The sequence below is a fragment of the Artemia franciscana genome, chromosome 2 (genome assembly GCF_032884065.1).
Source record: "Artemia franciscana chromosome 2, ASM3288406v1, whole genome shotgun sequence".
NCBI classification, from domain to species: domain Eukaryota; kingdom Metazoa; phylum Arthropoda; class Branchiopoda; order Anostraca; family Artemiidae; genus Artemia; species Artemia franciscana.
The window spans coordinates 49921827-49938887 of record NC_088864.1 but is presented as its reverse complement, the minus strand read 5'-3'; the positions used below and the strand labels follow the sequence as shown (position 1 = coordinate 49938887).

Here is a 17061-nt window from a genome sequence, read left to right as displayed (position 1 = left end):
CTCCAGAGGGGAGAGAGGGGGTGCCATCTATGCAGACCGAAGGTAATAGCCCTATAATAAAAAAAATGCTTCACACGCATATTTGAGTGGATAAGATGGACACGCCGCAACCTTTTAGATCAGTTACCCTGCAAGGAATTATAATGTATGTTAGGCGATTCCTGGGTCAAAATAGCAGCAACACTCTAAAGGCCTTGAAATAGGAATTCCAATTGACGTCCATAAAAATAGTTTAACGGCACCAATCAATTTGGTGCTTGTGCTCGACTACCCTTATTTATCCAGGCTTCTAGCCCGCATTAACGTCATCAAACTTCCTTTATTAGCCTACGCCACAGTTTATCCCTTTACATGGTAATTATAACAAACCTCAAAAAAGTTTTCTAAGATCGGAAATTCTGCAAGTTATTTTGCAATAAGTGCTTTTATTTCATTATTTATCATCAATATCCCAGCTTTATTAACAGTCAAAATTAATAATATATTCAAAGGAAAATAAAGGGGCTACTTTCTTCTTGAAAACAAAATATTACAAATGTTTGATCTTTTTTTCCTAGGAAATACGGAATTTTGATGTTGTCGAGGAAGAATATTTTCTCAGATGTATCAAACAGCTCATGGTAACGAACTGTAAATAGGGAGCGACCCGGCTCAATAGTAACCGAAACTCTAAAAACGGAATTTTGATATAAATAGATACATCAAAAGAATCTGATTTTTAAGCTGATTTTAAATATATTAAATTTAAGGGACTGTTCCCTCATCAACACCCCGCTCAATGCGCTAAAGTCTGACTCTTTCTCTCAACTCTGCTTTTTGAAACAGTAAAAGAATTTAGCGTAAAGAGCGGGGCGCTGAGGAGGGAACAGTCCCTTTCATATACGGAGTAATTTCTGTTCGATTTAAGTTTTAATATCGCTCCTTACTTTCAGTTAAAAAAACTTGTTTTTTTTATTTAATTTCTGAACGTTTTTGAATTAATGCATGTTTTGATTTTGGCTCTCCACACATGAATAATTAAAACGTAATTTTCATATTAATTTATTTTTTTGGCTAAATGGCTTCCTCATTGTTTTGATCGGACAATTTTGGGAAAAAAGGAGCGGGGAGTAGGCCTAGTTACCCTCTATTTTTTTGGTTATTTAAAAAGGCAACTAGAACTTTTAATTTTTTATGAACGTTTTTATTAGTAAAAATATACGTAACTTACGAATTAACTTGCGTAGCCAACTTCTATATTCGTATGTTTTTATTACGTATATGAGGGGTTAATCCCCTCGTCAATACCTCGCTCTTTACACTAAAGCTTAAATTTTGTCCCAAATCCTTAAGAATGACCGCTGAATCACAAAGGCCGTAGAATAAATAGTTAAAATTAATAAAATTACTTTAGCGTAAAGAGCAAGGTATTAAGAGGAAGTAAATGCCTCCTATGCATAATAATTTGTTCATTTTAATTTTTAATTTTGCTCCTTACTTTCATTTGAAAAAAACTTTTTATCTTCTATTTTTCATTGTTCTTTAAGAAAAATGCTAAAAAATCCTGCGCACCCTTCATGGAAATTTTTTCCCCTTGACAAATTCCCCCATGGAAAGCTCCCCTGGCGTAGCTCCGTCCCCTATCCCCATCCCCCCAGCCAAAAAATTCCCCTGAAAGCGTATGTACGCTTCCCAATAACCATTACTATATGGAAAACACTGGTCAAAGTTTGTAACCTATAGCCCCTCCCACGGGTACTGTGGGGGAGTAAGTCGTCCCCAAAGAAATAGTTATTAGGTTTTACGACTATGTTAAATAAAATGGGCATCTCGAAATTTTGATCGGGTGACTTTGGGAAAAAGATGAGCGTGGGAGGGGGCCTAGGTGCCCTCCAATTTTTGGTTATTTAAAAAGGGCACTAGAACTTTTAATTTTCGTTAGAAGGAGCCCTCTCACGACATTCTAGGACAACTTGGTCAATACGATTACCCCTGGGAAAAAAACAAAAACAAAAAAACAACAAATAAACACGCACCCGGGATCTGTCTTGTGGCAAAAAATGCAAAATTCCACATTTTTGTAGATATGAGCTTGAAACTGCTACAGCAGGATTCTCTGATACGCTGAATCTGATGGTGTGATTTTCGTTAAGATTCTATGACTTTTAAGGGGTGTGTCCCCCTATTTTCTAAAATAAGGCAAATATTCTCAGGCTCGTAACTTTTGATGGGTATGTCTAAACTTAATGAAATATATATATTTAAGATCAGCATTAAAATTTGATTCTTTTGATGTAGCTATTGTTACGAAAATTTTACAGTTCTGGTTACTATTGAGCCGGGTCGCTCCTTACTACAGTTCGTTACCACGAACTGTTTGATAAGTTTCATCAAGTTTAGTCCTACCCATCAAAAGTTACGAGTTTGAGAAAATTTGCCATATTTTCGAAAAAACGGGGGGTAGCCCCCTAAAAGTCATATAATTTTAATGAAAATCACACCGTCAGATTCAGCGTATCAGAGAACCATACTGTAGAGGTTTCAAGCTCCTGTCCGCAAAAACCAAAAAATGAAGAAACTAGGCCCCTTCCCACGCTAATTTTTTTTCCTAAGTCACCATATTAAAACTTAAGATAGACATTTTGTTCAACATGGTCCAAAAATGTAATAACTATGTCTATGAGGATGACCTAATCCCCACGGTACCAGCGGAAAGGCTGCAAGTTATGAACTTTCGCATTGTTTATATATAGTATTAGTTATTGCGAAGAATACATACATTTCCAGGGGGAATTTTTTCTGGTGGGGAGGGGGGAGTATCTTTCAATGGAGGAATTTCTTATGGGGGAATTTTTTATGTTGTGGAAGGAACAGCCCCTTGCATACACGGAGTACTTTCTGTTCGTTTTAAGTTTTAATGTCGCTCCTTACTTTCAGTAAAAAAAACTTGCTTTTTTTATTTAATTACGGAAATAGAACAATTCTTTTTTTTTTTCAACGCAAAAATCAATTTTTGCTACCTATATACATAATTCCTGCAAAAGAATATACTTTGTTCGTCTGCCTTGCACAAGACAGAACAGGACAGGCTTTGATGTTTACTATCTAATATTTGTTTAAACACATTAAGAGTCACAAATATTAGTTTTTTAAGTGATTTTAAGTCTTTTAATTCTTTTAAATGTTAGTCTTTTAAGTGCTTTTAACTCTTTTAAGTCTTTTAAGCTTTTAAGATAATCTCTTTTAAGTGCAAGAAATGAAGAGCATTTTGACTCGCTTTTAGCATATTTTAATTATTTGAACAAAGAAAATTGCGCGGCACCATCCAAAACTTAACTTCATAAATTTGTTTTTAAGCACTAAAATCCATGTTAAAATTATACACTTCCATTTTGTCATTCATTAATGATTTATCTTCTTTTCGGGAAGATGCTACATTTAAACTTCACCATAAAACTTCCCACTTCTAAACTCTAAAAAAGAAGATGCTTCCCGCCATTGGGACTACTGTTATAACAGCTGATTCTTCAAAATTCAACTTATCTGACATTTATTGACATAGCTACGGAGTTGTCAGCCGGTGAAAAAATAACTTCATTTTCCACGATTTCTTGGTTAACTTAGTGATTTTCTTCAATAATCTAGTGATTTACGTACTGATTTAGTGATTTGTTTCCTTAGGCAATATAAAAAATCCCTTTAAATAGTGATATATCACTAGGGTTGGTAACCCTGCATAGCTAGGAAGTTTGAGCAGCCAAGAGTCGGGTTTTAGCACCTTTTCGCCCGTGGGTTTCCTGAAGCATGAGATTTTGTTTTTCCCAGAGACAAAGCCTTATTCTGATATACTTCAGAATGATGGAAAGTACCTCTTTTTAATTGTAGTGTAGATTATTGTAAAGGAAGTTTTCAGTTTATTTTGTTGAGGGGTGTTAGCTTAGATCTGAGTGACAAAAAAAGTATCAGTGAGGAATATACATATATATATATTATTGAATTTGGGAAGTATATGTGCAATAAAGAAGGAATCCAGGATTTTTTTTGGGAGGAAGGGGATTACAAAGAAAACTTTTAAAAACGTATCAAAAATTCGTCTACATTCATTTTGTTATGTTTTGACGAGTTGGATAAACATTTGGGGGGGATTCAAGCCCTCGTGACACGGCCTTGGATGCAATATCCCGTTGATGGTATGAAAAGGCTTAGTTTATCCTTTTCTCTCTTTCACTGTATCTATTTTAGGTCTGCGTTTCACGCAGACTTCTTATTGGTCTGGAACATTAGAAAAATACTTGTCTTAATATTTCTGCCGAAACTAAGATTTATCCAATATCCAATAATTGCATTTTAAATGACGATAAGGCACAAACATTTATCTGTCTCTCTCGTTTTTTTTTTTTTTTTTTTTTTTTTTTTTTTTTTTTTTTTTTTTTTTTTTTTTTTTTTTTTTTTTACTATTATTATTGTTCGAAGTCAGAGGATATTCCTTCTATCACTACCTAGGCAACAGGTAGGCTTCTTCTACAGACTTTCCAAAGTCACATCTGAAATCAGAGTGACCTAAACAATTTCAATTCTTATCAAAAGAATTCCAAAATGTAATAAAAAAGTAAATAAAGACAATAGAAAAGTTTAACCAATAAGCGTACTGGTTTTAGTTGCCTTCCTTATGGCAACTAAAACCAGTGGGGACAATGTAGAATAATATAGAGTTAAACTAAAAGTGAAAAAAAACTAAAACAACTCAGGCTATAAAAAAGAAAGGGCTGAAAAGAAACCTTTTCAGCTAATAATGAAAGAGAACAAATAAATAAAGTTTAAAGAAATCTACTAAAACGAAAATAAGTAATCCAATGTAGCGTACAATTGGGATTTACTTCTGCCAAATTATGAAAACAAATCAACTTTTGTCAGGTTCTATTTGTCAAACTTTAAACTTTCTTCTGAGTCTAACCTATCAAAAGTTACGAGCCTGAGAAAATTTGCCTCATTTTAGAAAATAGGGGAAAACATCCCCTAAAAGTCATACAATCTTAACAGAAATCACACCATCAGATTCAGCATATTAGAGAACCTCATTGTAGAAGTTTCAAGCTCCTATCTACAAAAATGTGGAATTTCGGATTTTTTGCCAGAAGACAAATCACGGATGCGTGTTTATTTGTTTTTTTGTTGTTTTTTTTTGTTTTTTTCCCAGGGGTGATCGTATCGACCCAGTGGTCCTAGAATGTCGCGAGAGGGCTCATTCTAACGGAAATTAAAAGTTCTAGTGCCCTTTTTAAGTGACCAAAAAATTGGAGGGCACCTGGGCCCGCTCCCACGCTCATTTTTTCCCAAAGTCACCGGATCAAAATTCTGAGATAGCCCTTTTATTCAACCTAGTCGAAAAATCTAATAACTATATCTTTGGGGAGTACTTACTCCCCCGCAGTCCCCGTGGGAGGGGTTGCAAGTTACAAACTTTGACCTGTGTTTACATATAGTAATGGTTACTGGGAAGTGTACGGACGTTTTCAGGGGGATTTTTTGGTTTGGGAGGGAGAGTTTAGTAACTTTCAACTATTTATTCAAGGGTCATTCTTAGGGAATTTGGATATAATTTAAGCTTTAGTGTAAAGAGCGAGGTATCGATGAGGGGTGAACTCCCTCATATACGCAATAAAAACATACGAATATAGAAGTCCGTTACGTAAGTTAATTCGTAAATTACGTATATTTTTTTACTAATGAAAATGTTCGTAAAAAAATTTAAAGTTCTAGTTGCCTTTTTAAGTAATCGAAAAATTGGAGGGCGACTAGGCTTCCTCCCTCTTTCCTTTTTTCTCAAAATCTTCTGATTAAAACTATGAGAAAGCCATTTACCCCCCCCCCCAAAAAAAAAAAACAACAATAATATGCAAATTTCGTTTTAGTTATTTACGTGCGGAGAGCCAAGATCAAAATATGCATTAATTAAAAAACGTTCAGAATATAAATTTAAAAAAAACAAGTTTTTTTTTTTAATGAAAGTAAGGAGCGACATTAGAACTTAAAACGAACAAAACGAACAGAAATTACTCCGTATATTAAAGGAGCTTTTCCTCCTCAACGCCCCGCTCTTTACGCTAAAGTTTTTTACTGTTTTAAGAAGTAGAGTTAAGAGAAAGAGTCAAACTTTAGCGTAAAGAGCGAGGCGTTGAGGAGGAAAAGCCCCTTTAATATACGGAGTAATTTCCGTTCGTTTTAAGTTTTAATGTCGCTCCTTATTTTCATTTAAAAAACATGTTTTTTTTATTTAATTATAAGTAAGGAGCGACCCGGCTAAATAGTAAACGAAACTAAAAAACGTTTAAAAAAAGGATCTTGATACAAATAGATATATTTAAAAAATCGGCTTTTTATACTGATTTGAAACATATAAATGTCATTAAGTTTAGTCTTATCCATCAAAGGTTACGAGCCTGAGAAAATTTTCCTAATTTTCGAAAAAAGGGGAAACACTCCCTAAAAATCAAGTGATCTTAATGATAATCACATCATCAGATTCAGCATGTCATAGAATCCTACTGCCTAAGTTGCAAGCCCCTATCTGCAAAAACGTAGAATTTTGTAGTTTTTGCCAGAAGAAAGATCACGGATGCGTGTTTATTTGTTTTTTTTGTTTAGTTTTTTTTTATTTCTTTTCCCCAGGGGTGATCGTATCAACGCAGTGGTCTTAGAATATCAGATGAGGACTCATTCAAACGGAAATTAAAACTTCTAGTGCCCTTTTTAAGTGAGGGCAACTAGGCCACCTTCCCTGCCACTTATTTTCTAAAGTCATCCGATCAAAATTTTGAGATACTCGTTTCGTCCATCATTGTTGAAAGGCCCAATTACTATGCCTTTGGGTATATCAAGACCCTCCTCCCTCCACGGACCCAGGGGAGAAATCTTAAATTATAAAATTTTCGGGTGGGGGAGCAAATTTTCTGCTGAGGGTTTTTCCACGGGGGAATTTTTCATGGGGAGGGAAGTTTAAGGGGAGTGAACTAGTCAGGGGAAAATTATACACTGCAGGAATTTGCCAGCATTCTTATACAAAATTCTTTTTATATGTCTTGCTTTCTCTTTTTTGTCTCAATTCTACGCGCGGTGTGATTACGAGTAATTGTCCGGGGTAAATTTTCACCGGAACTGAATTGCCAAGAGGATATTTCCATGTTGAGAGGGTTTCTCCGTAGAGGTGGGCTTAGATTCCCTGGCATTATTTAAAAACAATCAGAAATTAAATTAAAAAAAACAAGTTTTTTCTTCTGAAAGCAAGGAGCAACATTAAAACTTAAAAAGATCAGAAATTATCCCGTATATGAAAGGGTTTCTCCCCTCCTCAACGCCTCACTCCTTACGCTAACGTTTGACTCTTTCTCACAACTCTACTTAAAAAAATAAAACTTTAGCGTAAAGAGCGAGGCGTTGAGGAGGGGACAGCCCCTTTCATATACGGAGTAATTTCCGTTCGTTTTAAGTTTTAATGTCGTTCCTTACTTTCAGTAGAAAAAACTTTTTTTTATTTACTCTTATAATGTTCCGAGTCGCAAATTCAGCAAAGAAATCCCAAATCAAGGAAGCAGAATTAAGATTTTATGCAAGTGGGATGATTACTATAACCAAATAAGATTCACTTGACTTAAATTAATATCTCTGTCAAGAATTTTCTCAACTGAATATCATGTCCCAATAAAAAAAATCATTCCTTTCTCTAATAATAAGCCATTGACTACAGAAAATAGGGCAATTTTTCTCACCTTTCGCTTAATCTGTTAGATGAAATGATTTCTGGATTCTGTTCAGTGAAGCGAAACACAAGACAAAGTAAACACAATAACAGCATTTTCCCATAATTTGAAAGAAAAAAAAATTAGAGATAAAACATTTTTATTTTTGCTGATAGTAGTTCTAGAATAGGCCAGGACAGGATAACCCATAGAGACTAGGATCTGGGAAGAACACCCCTTAAACTAAGTAGACATGTCGTCACATTTATACATAAATATATATATATATATATATATATATATATATATATATATATATATATATATATATATATAAAAATAAGTTGTGTGTGTGTGTCTGTCGAGTGACGTCATGTTTGTGTGTCAACTGACGTCATGTTTTCGACTGACGAAACTACAGACCGGGACATCGGGACACAAATGACGACCGGGACACAGGGAGTATGAATGACGACCAAGACATAAGTAAAAAAAAACTAAAAAAACTAAAAAAAAAGGTAAAAACTACAAAAAAACTAAAAAGAAAAAAAGACTAAAAACTAATAAAAAAAACTAAAAAAGCTAAAAAACTAAAAAAAACTAAAAAAGAAAAAAAAGAAAAAAGGAAAAAGAAAAAGGAAAAAAGGAAAAGGAGAAAAACAAAACTAAAAAAAATAAAAATAAAAAAAAAACTAAAAAGAAAAAAAGGGGAAAAATACAAAATTTATTTCATCATATACCATTTCAAAAACGAATGCATATACAGACCGGGACACCGGGATACAAATGACGACCGGGACACAGGGAATATAAATGACGACCGGGACACAGGGACACAACTACAACGGGGACGACGGGGGGCACAAGGGGATATATAATAACGACGGGGACACAGGGAATGTTCGATTAGCAATCACCATCAACAAAGCTCAAGGGCAATCATTAGAATCATGAGGTATAACTAAAAAAACTAAAAAAAGGGTAAAAAACTAAAAACCAAAAAAAAAGACCAATTCAAAAACGAATGTATATACAGACCGGGACACCGGGACACAAATGACGACCGGGACACCGGGACACAAGGAATATAAATGACGCCCGGGACACTCAAAGATAAATCACAGACTGGGACACCGGGACACAAATGACGACCGGGACAGAGGGAATATAAATGACGACCGGGACACAGGGACACAACTACAATGGGGACGCCGGGGGGCACAGGGGGATATATAAATGACGACGGCGACACAGGGAATGGTCGATTAGCAATCACCATCAACAAAGCTCAAGGACAATCATTAGAATCATGAGGCATAGATCTGAATACGGATTGTTTTCCTATGGACCATTATATGTTGCATGTTCAAGAGTCGGTAAACCTGACAATCTATTTATATGCACAGACAATGGGACAGCAAAGAATGTTGTATATTCGCAAGTTTTACGTAGTTAAAAACATATATATATATATATATATATATATATATATATATATATATATATATATATATATATATATATATATATATATATATATATATATATATATATATATATATGCACAGGTGGGACATAGGGACACAACTACAATGGCGCGTAACTAACATGACGCGTAACGACTTACGCGCGCGGGGGGGCTTGAGGGGGGGGGGCGAAGCGCCCCCCCCCCCCCCAACTAGGTGTTGGGGTTGCGCAAAGCTCCACCCCCACAGCTAGTATATATATATATATATATATATATATATATATATATATATATATATATATATATATATATATATATATATATATATATATATATATATATATATATATATATATATATATATATATATATATATATATATATATATATATATATATATATATATATATATATATATATATATGTTATTATTTGATCTTGTGGCATTGGGCTTCTGGAACTAAACAAAAACCACTGAAGCGAAAGTCAATGAGGTGTTTCTTATCAACCGAAACCTCTGGGTCATACCCTTTTACTTATGGAACACATTTGCTAGTGCTGCATCCATAAAAAGATGGAAAAAATCTACCCTCCCCCCTCTTTTTGTACGTGTCTCAAAACTATAATAGCTAACCGCACCGTCCACCTGGTTGACACCACCCATAGAGGTGGTTCAGTCTGAGACTGAGACAACTTGTAGACATTTGACCTGAACGGCTTAGCTCTGTCTCGGGTTCTATGTCTTTGCAGTAGGAAGCTAGCAGAATTCCCTTCGTAATCATACCATTGAGTAATAGCTATGTTTCTGTCTGAGTGCATGTGCATCACGGAAATTACTGTAGTTCTTTTTTATTTTGTTTTCAGTTAAAAGTTTTGGACATTGGCAAACGAATTGTTTTTAATTGTAGGTTTGGTCTCATTTTTTTTATCTTTCCGCCAGCATGACTAGAAGCTAGACAGAAATGAAAAATCTGTCAAGATAAAAGGTGTTTGCCTTCTAGTAGGTTCTGGGAGAAGTCTAGAACAATATCCGCTTACAAGCCATTTTCCTGCAGATTGTGTCCTTAAGTGTAGCAAATTAAAACAGCAACGGTAAGATTGTTCGGACGATTAAGAAGACGGAAGCTGCAGTGGTCAGATTAGCAGTGATAATATTGGAAAATAAATTAATAATCTATTTAAAGATTGTTGTGAAAACTGTTTTTCTAGTTGAGATTAATTTTGTGTTAAACAATTAAGTTATAGAGGCAATTAAACAACCAATCATAACAGTCAATAATAACAACCAGGTAACAAATTTTTTTCAACTGAAAGTTAGGAGCAACATTAAAAGGAACAACAACAAAAGCGGACTTTATCTGTGGAGGGAGTGAGAAGGTAGGATTCTTATATATAAAAAGCTTATTGGCGATAATAATGACTTCTTTCAAACTCATTACCAAGAAATCAACAAAATAGCGAACGTGTTTCTATGTTCAGCTCTCAAAAGGTTAAAAAGTGGTACAAAAAACATAACTTTTCTATGTTTTGTTAAGAAGGAGGGAGGGGGGCTAAATCTTAGATTATTATGGTTATCTTAAGAGATTTTGCTGTTTTTCATTCTTAACCACTTTTGAAAAAATTGATGTTTGGTGGCACGAATTAGCGGAAAACACCACTTCTCTGAGGCACTACGTCTTTTGTTATTTAAAAAGTGCACTAGATATGGCAATGTTCTTTCAAATAAGCCTGAAAATATTATACGACCACTTGTTTGATACGATCACCCCAGGGAGAAAAAGAGACACATCACTGCTTCTCTTGCAAAAAAAAGTGATTTCTCTTGATTTGCAAAGGTGGGGACTCCAGCATATGGTTTTCAATCATGGCAATTTCAATAGTAGGCTACACTTTTCATTTCGATCCGACACCCTTTTTGAGGAGTTTCATTCCTGTTTGAAATTTCAAAAAACTTATCTTGTAATAGCTTTTACTATTCAGATTAGTCTGAATTAATGGTAACATTTCTGAACAGCTTTAGATGAAAATTTTCCCACACCAGAAAGCTTTTTTCAAAGGTATTACTGCTGCAATCAATACAACGTCAGGCACAAAATTCTTAGAGTATAATATATTGAATTCAGTAATTTAAATGTTCCAACCGAAGTTATTTTTTTTTCTCCTATGAAGATATTGATTTCTGAAATAACTCACCTTCTGTTGTTACCGATTCAACTAATAGCCTCAATCATAAATCATTGAGAAAGCTGTAAAAGACTGGACAGAGGCAGGCTTTTTAAGCTAAAAAAGGCCGTATTTTATTCCGTATTTAAGCAATAAGGATGTATTTTACACAGCTTTTGAAGTAGAATCAAACAGTTCGTGGTAACGAACTGTAGTAAGGAGCGACCCGGCTCAATAGTAAACGAAACTCTAAAAAACGGAATTTTGATGCTAAAAGATATATCAAAAGAATTGGATTTTTATGCTGATTTCAAATATATAAGTTTCATCAAGTTTAGTTATTGTCATCAAAAGTTACGAGCCTGAGAAAATTTGCCTTATTTTGGAAAATAGGGGGTAACACCCCCTAAAAGTCATAGGATCTTAACAAAATTACACCATCGCATTCAGCGTATCAGAGAACCCTATAGAAAAAATTTCAAGGTCCAATCTACAAAAATGTGGAATTTCGTATTTTTTGCCAGAAGACAAATCACGGGTGCGTGTTTATTTGTTTTTTGTTTTTTTTTGTTTTTTTCCCAGGGGTCATCGTATCGACCAAGTGGTCCTAGAGTGTTGCAAGAGGGCTCATTCTAACGGAAATGAAAAGTTCTAGTGCCCTTTTTAAGTGACCAAAAAAATTGGAGGGCACCTAGGCCCCCTCCCACGCTCATTTTTTTCCCAATGTCAACGGATCAAAATTTTGAGATAGCCATTTTGTTCCGCATAGTCGAAAAGCATAATAACTATGTCTTTGGGGATGACTTACCCCCCACAGTCCCTGAGGGAGGGGCTGCAAGTTACAAACTTTGACAAATGTTTACATACAGTAATGGTTACTGGGAAGTGTACCGAGGTTGTCAGGGGGATTTTTTCGGTTTGGGTGTGGGGTTCAGGGGAGGGGGCTATATGGGAGGATCTTTCCTTGGAGGAATATTTCATGGGGGAAGAGAAATTCAATGAAAAGGGCGCAGGACTTTCTAGCATTACTATAAAAAAAACAATGAAAATATAAACATGAAAAAGTTTTTTCAATTTAAAGTAAGGAGAAGCACTAAAACTTAAAAAGGAACAGAGATTATTAACTATTTATTCTACGGCCTTTCTGATTCAGGGGTCATTCTTAAAGAATTGGGATAAAACAAGATTTAGTGTGAAGAGCGAGGTATTAACGAGGGGACCAACCCCCTCATATATATAATCAAAAATATAAGAATATAAAAGTTTGTTACGTAAGTTAATTCTTAAGTTGCGTATTTTTTTTTACTAATAAAAACGTTCGTTAAAAATAAAAGATCTAGTTGCCTTTTTAAGTAACCGAAAAATTGGAGGGCAACAAGACCTCCTTCCCCACCCCTTATTTCTCAAAATCGTCTGATCAAAACTAAGAGAAAGCCATTTAGCCAAAAAAAGAATTAATATGCAAATTTCATTTTAATAATTTATGTACGGAGAGCCAAAATCAGTCATGCATTAATTAGAAAACTTTCAGAAATTAAATAAAAAAAACAAGTTTTTTTAAATGAAAGTAAGGAGCGACATTAAAACTTAAAACGAACAGAAATTACTCCGTGTATGAAAGGGGCTTTTCCTCCTTGACACCCCGCTCCTTGCGCTAAAGTTTGATTCTTTCTCGCAACTCTACTTTTCAAAACAATAAAAAACTTTAGCGTAAGGAGCGGGGTGTCAAGGAGGAAAAGCCCCTTTCATATACGGAGTAATTTCTGTTCGTTTTAAGTTTTAATGTCGCTCCTTACTTTCATTTAAAAAAACTTGTTTTTTTTTTATTTAATTTATTTTCAAGGTTAAATCTCCTTTTGGGTGAGAGCTATTTCAGTATGCTGGAATATTTTCAACATGATGTTTGTGCAGTTACCTTCTAGCTCGTTTAATATGCTGCTTGATGCCTTTACTATGAAATGGATGACCAAGAAAATTGTTCTTCATTGAGTATCTATGTTTTAGACACTTTTAAAAATTTAGAAACGAATACGATACTATTTCTGTGAAAAAGCCACCTCACAATTCCCACGTGAACACTCTTAAAACGCTGGAAGAAAACGCTATGTCTGTCTAGTCCCGTGATTCCCAACGTGGGGCATGTTTGGTGTTTTGGTTTTGCAATGTGGGCAAAACATGGGAGTGATTTAATGGGTCATTGGCAGGACGTACAACCTTTGACTGACAATACTTTAGACCCTTAATCTGAGAAAAATAACATTTTCCAGGTAAATGACGCCATATTCACATAACTTTAAAGAGCGAAACAGATACATGATAGTATTGCAACGACGTCATGCATTATATGAAAGATGTTGCATAGAGAAAAAAAACTGTTAGCATAAAATACGCCTAGGTGACAACTCGGGGGCATCAGGATTATAGAAATGCCTAGATGGGGCATGTCCCAAAATCAGTTGGGAACCACTTATGTCCTTAGACGTTATTTAAAAATTTTCTAGCTGATTCCCTGGAAGCAGTTCTAAAATAAAACATAAATAAAGACATCGATCCTAAACCAAAGTTCTTTTCAAAACACATTTTTAAATTTTCGATTACTATGGGCTGGAGTTTGTCCTTTACAAGGTTACAGTAGATGTCGCAGCCAAAATAATTCTATTTAAAAAAAAAATTGCATAACCCATATTTTCATTGGGAAATTGAAACATTCATAGTGGAAATTGCATAAGTGGTAAAAGGCTAAGGATTAGGAAAAACGTACTTACAGAACGGAAAGTGACACAAGACTAGAAAAAGCTTCTTCTTGAATATATTCTAAATGATTCCTGTTGATTGACCTGAAATATTAAAGCAATTTGAATGACATCGTAGGTAAAACAAGCTCATGAAGTTTTATTTCATAAATGGTTTAATCTTGCACTACTTGAGCTTAATCACACAGGGTCATATCAAGTGGTCCCTAGACACTTTATGGTTGATAATTCAGATCATTATTATAACCAACACTATTTAAATTCTGAGTTGGAGTTGGTCGGAAGGAGGGGAGATTCTTCAGGTGTGCCCCTATTGAAATATAGAGATATTTACGATCCCGTAATGGGCTATATTTACAAAATCAATAATGAAGCAGGCGGAATTTGGAAATAAAGCGAGACGAGAAATTGTTTTAGGTGGTTAACAGTATAGAATAAATGCCTATATTTTGGCAAAGATCTGAAGCTAAGTATTTTTAAATCTTCTTGCTTGAATGCAAGAAGGCTATAAAAAAAAAAGTGACAAACCGAAAACCAAATAATCACGGTTGCAATAGTAGCTACAAACTAGCAAAGAATGAACGGCTCATCGCAATTAAACTTTTAAAAAAAGTTTATTAAAAAAGTCTACGGAGGAGAATTTCCCATTTTATACTGATTTAGAAATAGTAGCTTTTGCTCAAATTCAACTGAACAGTAATCTATAATAGCAAAAATCATTCTTTTAGAATTTCGAAAGTGGCCCCAAAAACTCCTTGAAGAGGATGCCAAATAAAATTAAAAAGTATATCGTTGAAATCCTCATTGCCAAAAACCCTGAACTCAAGATTTACAATCCCTCTCCTTCAAGGGACAATCGCATTTGTGCATCGGTATCCCTAAATGTCACGTTTTTCCTTCTGTCTCTTCTTTTTTTTATCAGGCGTGGTAATATCGGGCCATTGGTCGTATAGTAGTAGGAGAGGGCTCACTGAAACGGAAAGGCCATCATATTACTCAGGTCAAATGTCTTTTTTGTGTTATTTACTCGTTCGCATAAAATGAATCACAGCTTGTCTGCTGGGAAGAAAATAAAAAGAGTAGGCGTCCAAGTGAGGTCCTGCTAGACGACAGGTTAGCTATTTATTTCGCTTTTCATTGTTTCACGCCTGAAGGGAAAATCAATTAACTTTCCTAGTTGATGGAAAAGTAGAGAACGTTTCGAAGTTACATATGGATATTCTTGCAGGGTTAAGTTTTTACTTTGTTATAATTTTTTAAGAGTTAATTTGTTGAAAGTATTACGGTAAACAATGAATTATTAGTGTATTAAAAGGTGTATAACCGCCATCATAGGCAAACAGAATATAAACATTCAATAAATATTAAGAAGAATTCAAAATTAAGAGTCAAAGAGCGATGTTAATTCTAAGAGATTGGAGGAAGGTACCTATACTTTTGTTTGGGGGTCTGAGTTTGCCTCACGACATAAACACAGAAAAATCATAGGTCTCTTATTTGGAAAAGATGTAAGAGCTCCCAAAGAATATGGGTACCTAGCCCCTTACATTTGTGCGTGAATTACAGAATTAAAACTCTATACCCTACCCTGAAAAAAATTGCAACGACGTTGAACGGTGTAATGTTCAACTACATTGAACATTTGACCTGACTTGATCCCGGGTAACTTATGTATTTATTAGGCTGATGAATCATGTGACCACCCGTCTTCCACCAGGCGCAACTTGATTTGTCAAACACAATGTATGCAAGTTCTAATTCCTCAAAACTGGAACAAGAGACCTCTGGAGCCTTTAAGCCCCGCAAGTGTCGGGCTTACCCTACCATATGTTAGATGTTCGTGTTAATGGTGCGAACTCTCTCAAAATTTTCTGAAATAAAAATTTTTAGCATATACAGCCTTTGTTTTGTCTCCCCACCCCATAGGACTTTTTTTTTGGACTGTACTTTCTTCATAGTTGACCATATCAAAGCAGTGATAATAGAAAATCCAACATGTTTAATTCTAAGTTTTCTTATCAAACATTTCTTTTCAATCTAATATACATTTTAAGCATACCGACATGGTCATACCTGAATAAATTGTCATTTTCCGCACTTGCTTGCCCCAGAGCAACGATTGTGTGACTACTTTGTTCAAAACCAGGAGATTATCAAACCGTCGTTCGATTGACAGCATCAAAAATCCTCTTCAGTTTCCATCAGTATCAATCAGTTTCCAAGGCATACTTTTAAACAGCGGTACGTATCGCATAAGCATTATTATGCAAATTAAGATTTCTTTATTGCAAAAAAATACAATTACAAATATTCAGAAATTAAGTCAGGAAAAGTTTTCTTGATGAAGGCAAGGCTTTCATCAGGAAAAGTAACGTAAGACTTTCGCCTCTTTAATTTCGACATTTGTACGTTCGACAAGATTCTAGAGCACTGGCTTTTGTTCATCTTGGACAGTTGCGAAACAGGTAAACAACAAATTTAATAATGGATCCAAAACCCAAATTAGAGCCAAGTTTTATCTCCATTTCCCACCCTCCATGGCACTGACTATCCATTAACTCCGAAAATGTTTGCGCTAGGTGAAAAAAATCTTCAGGAATGGATCTGTAGGTCAAATATGGATAGAAAAACTGTTTTCAACTTCATGTCACTGATACTCCTCTATTTGGAAAATTCGAAATATAATGGTGTGAAGGCATGAGTTCCAGTTTTGACAAAAAAAAAAAATTTGGCTTAGAACCCGGCTCAAATTCTGAAAATCAAACTGCCAAGGTCTATAATCCAAAAGAATTAGCTTAACAGCTTCCTGAGAAAGCAGAAGCAGATCGTTGCGTTTTCCCTTAGATTGCAAACGTTTCCTTATCCGGTTGGCTAGTTTAAGCCTGGCGTATTAAACAATACTAAAAAAAATATTTAACTCAGTTAAGGGTGTTTTCCCCCTTGTGAAAGATATTGTGTCTGA

The 17061-nt window shown here is 34.9% G+C and overlaps 1 protein-coding gene across 4 annotated transcripts in view; it reads right to left on the bottom strand.

The window, feature by feature from the left end:
* LOC136043198 (lutropin-choriogonadotropic hormone receptor-like) overlaps positions 1–17061 on the bottom strand; it is a 327975-nt gene that overhangs the window by 186416 nt on the left and 124498 nt on the right. For all 4 annotated transcript variants that reach the window (XM_065728133.1, XM_065728150.1, XM_065728140.1 and 1 more), the window contains one exon: positions 14112–14183. In XM_065728133.1, coding sequence (XP_065584205.1) covers positions 14112–14183 — 72 coding nt within the window. The remainder of the gene's footprint in view (positions 1–14111; positions 14184–17061) is intronic.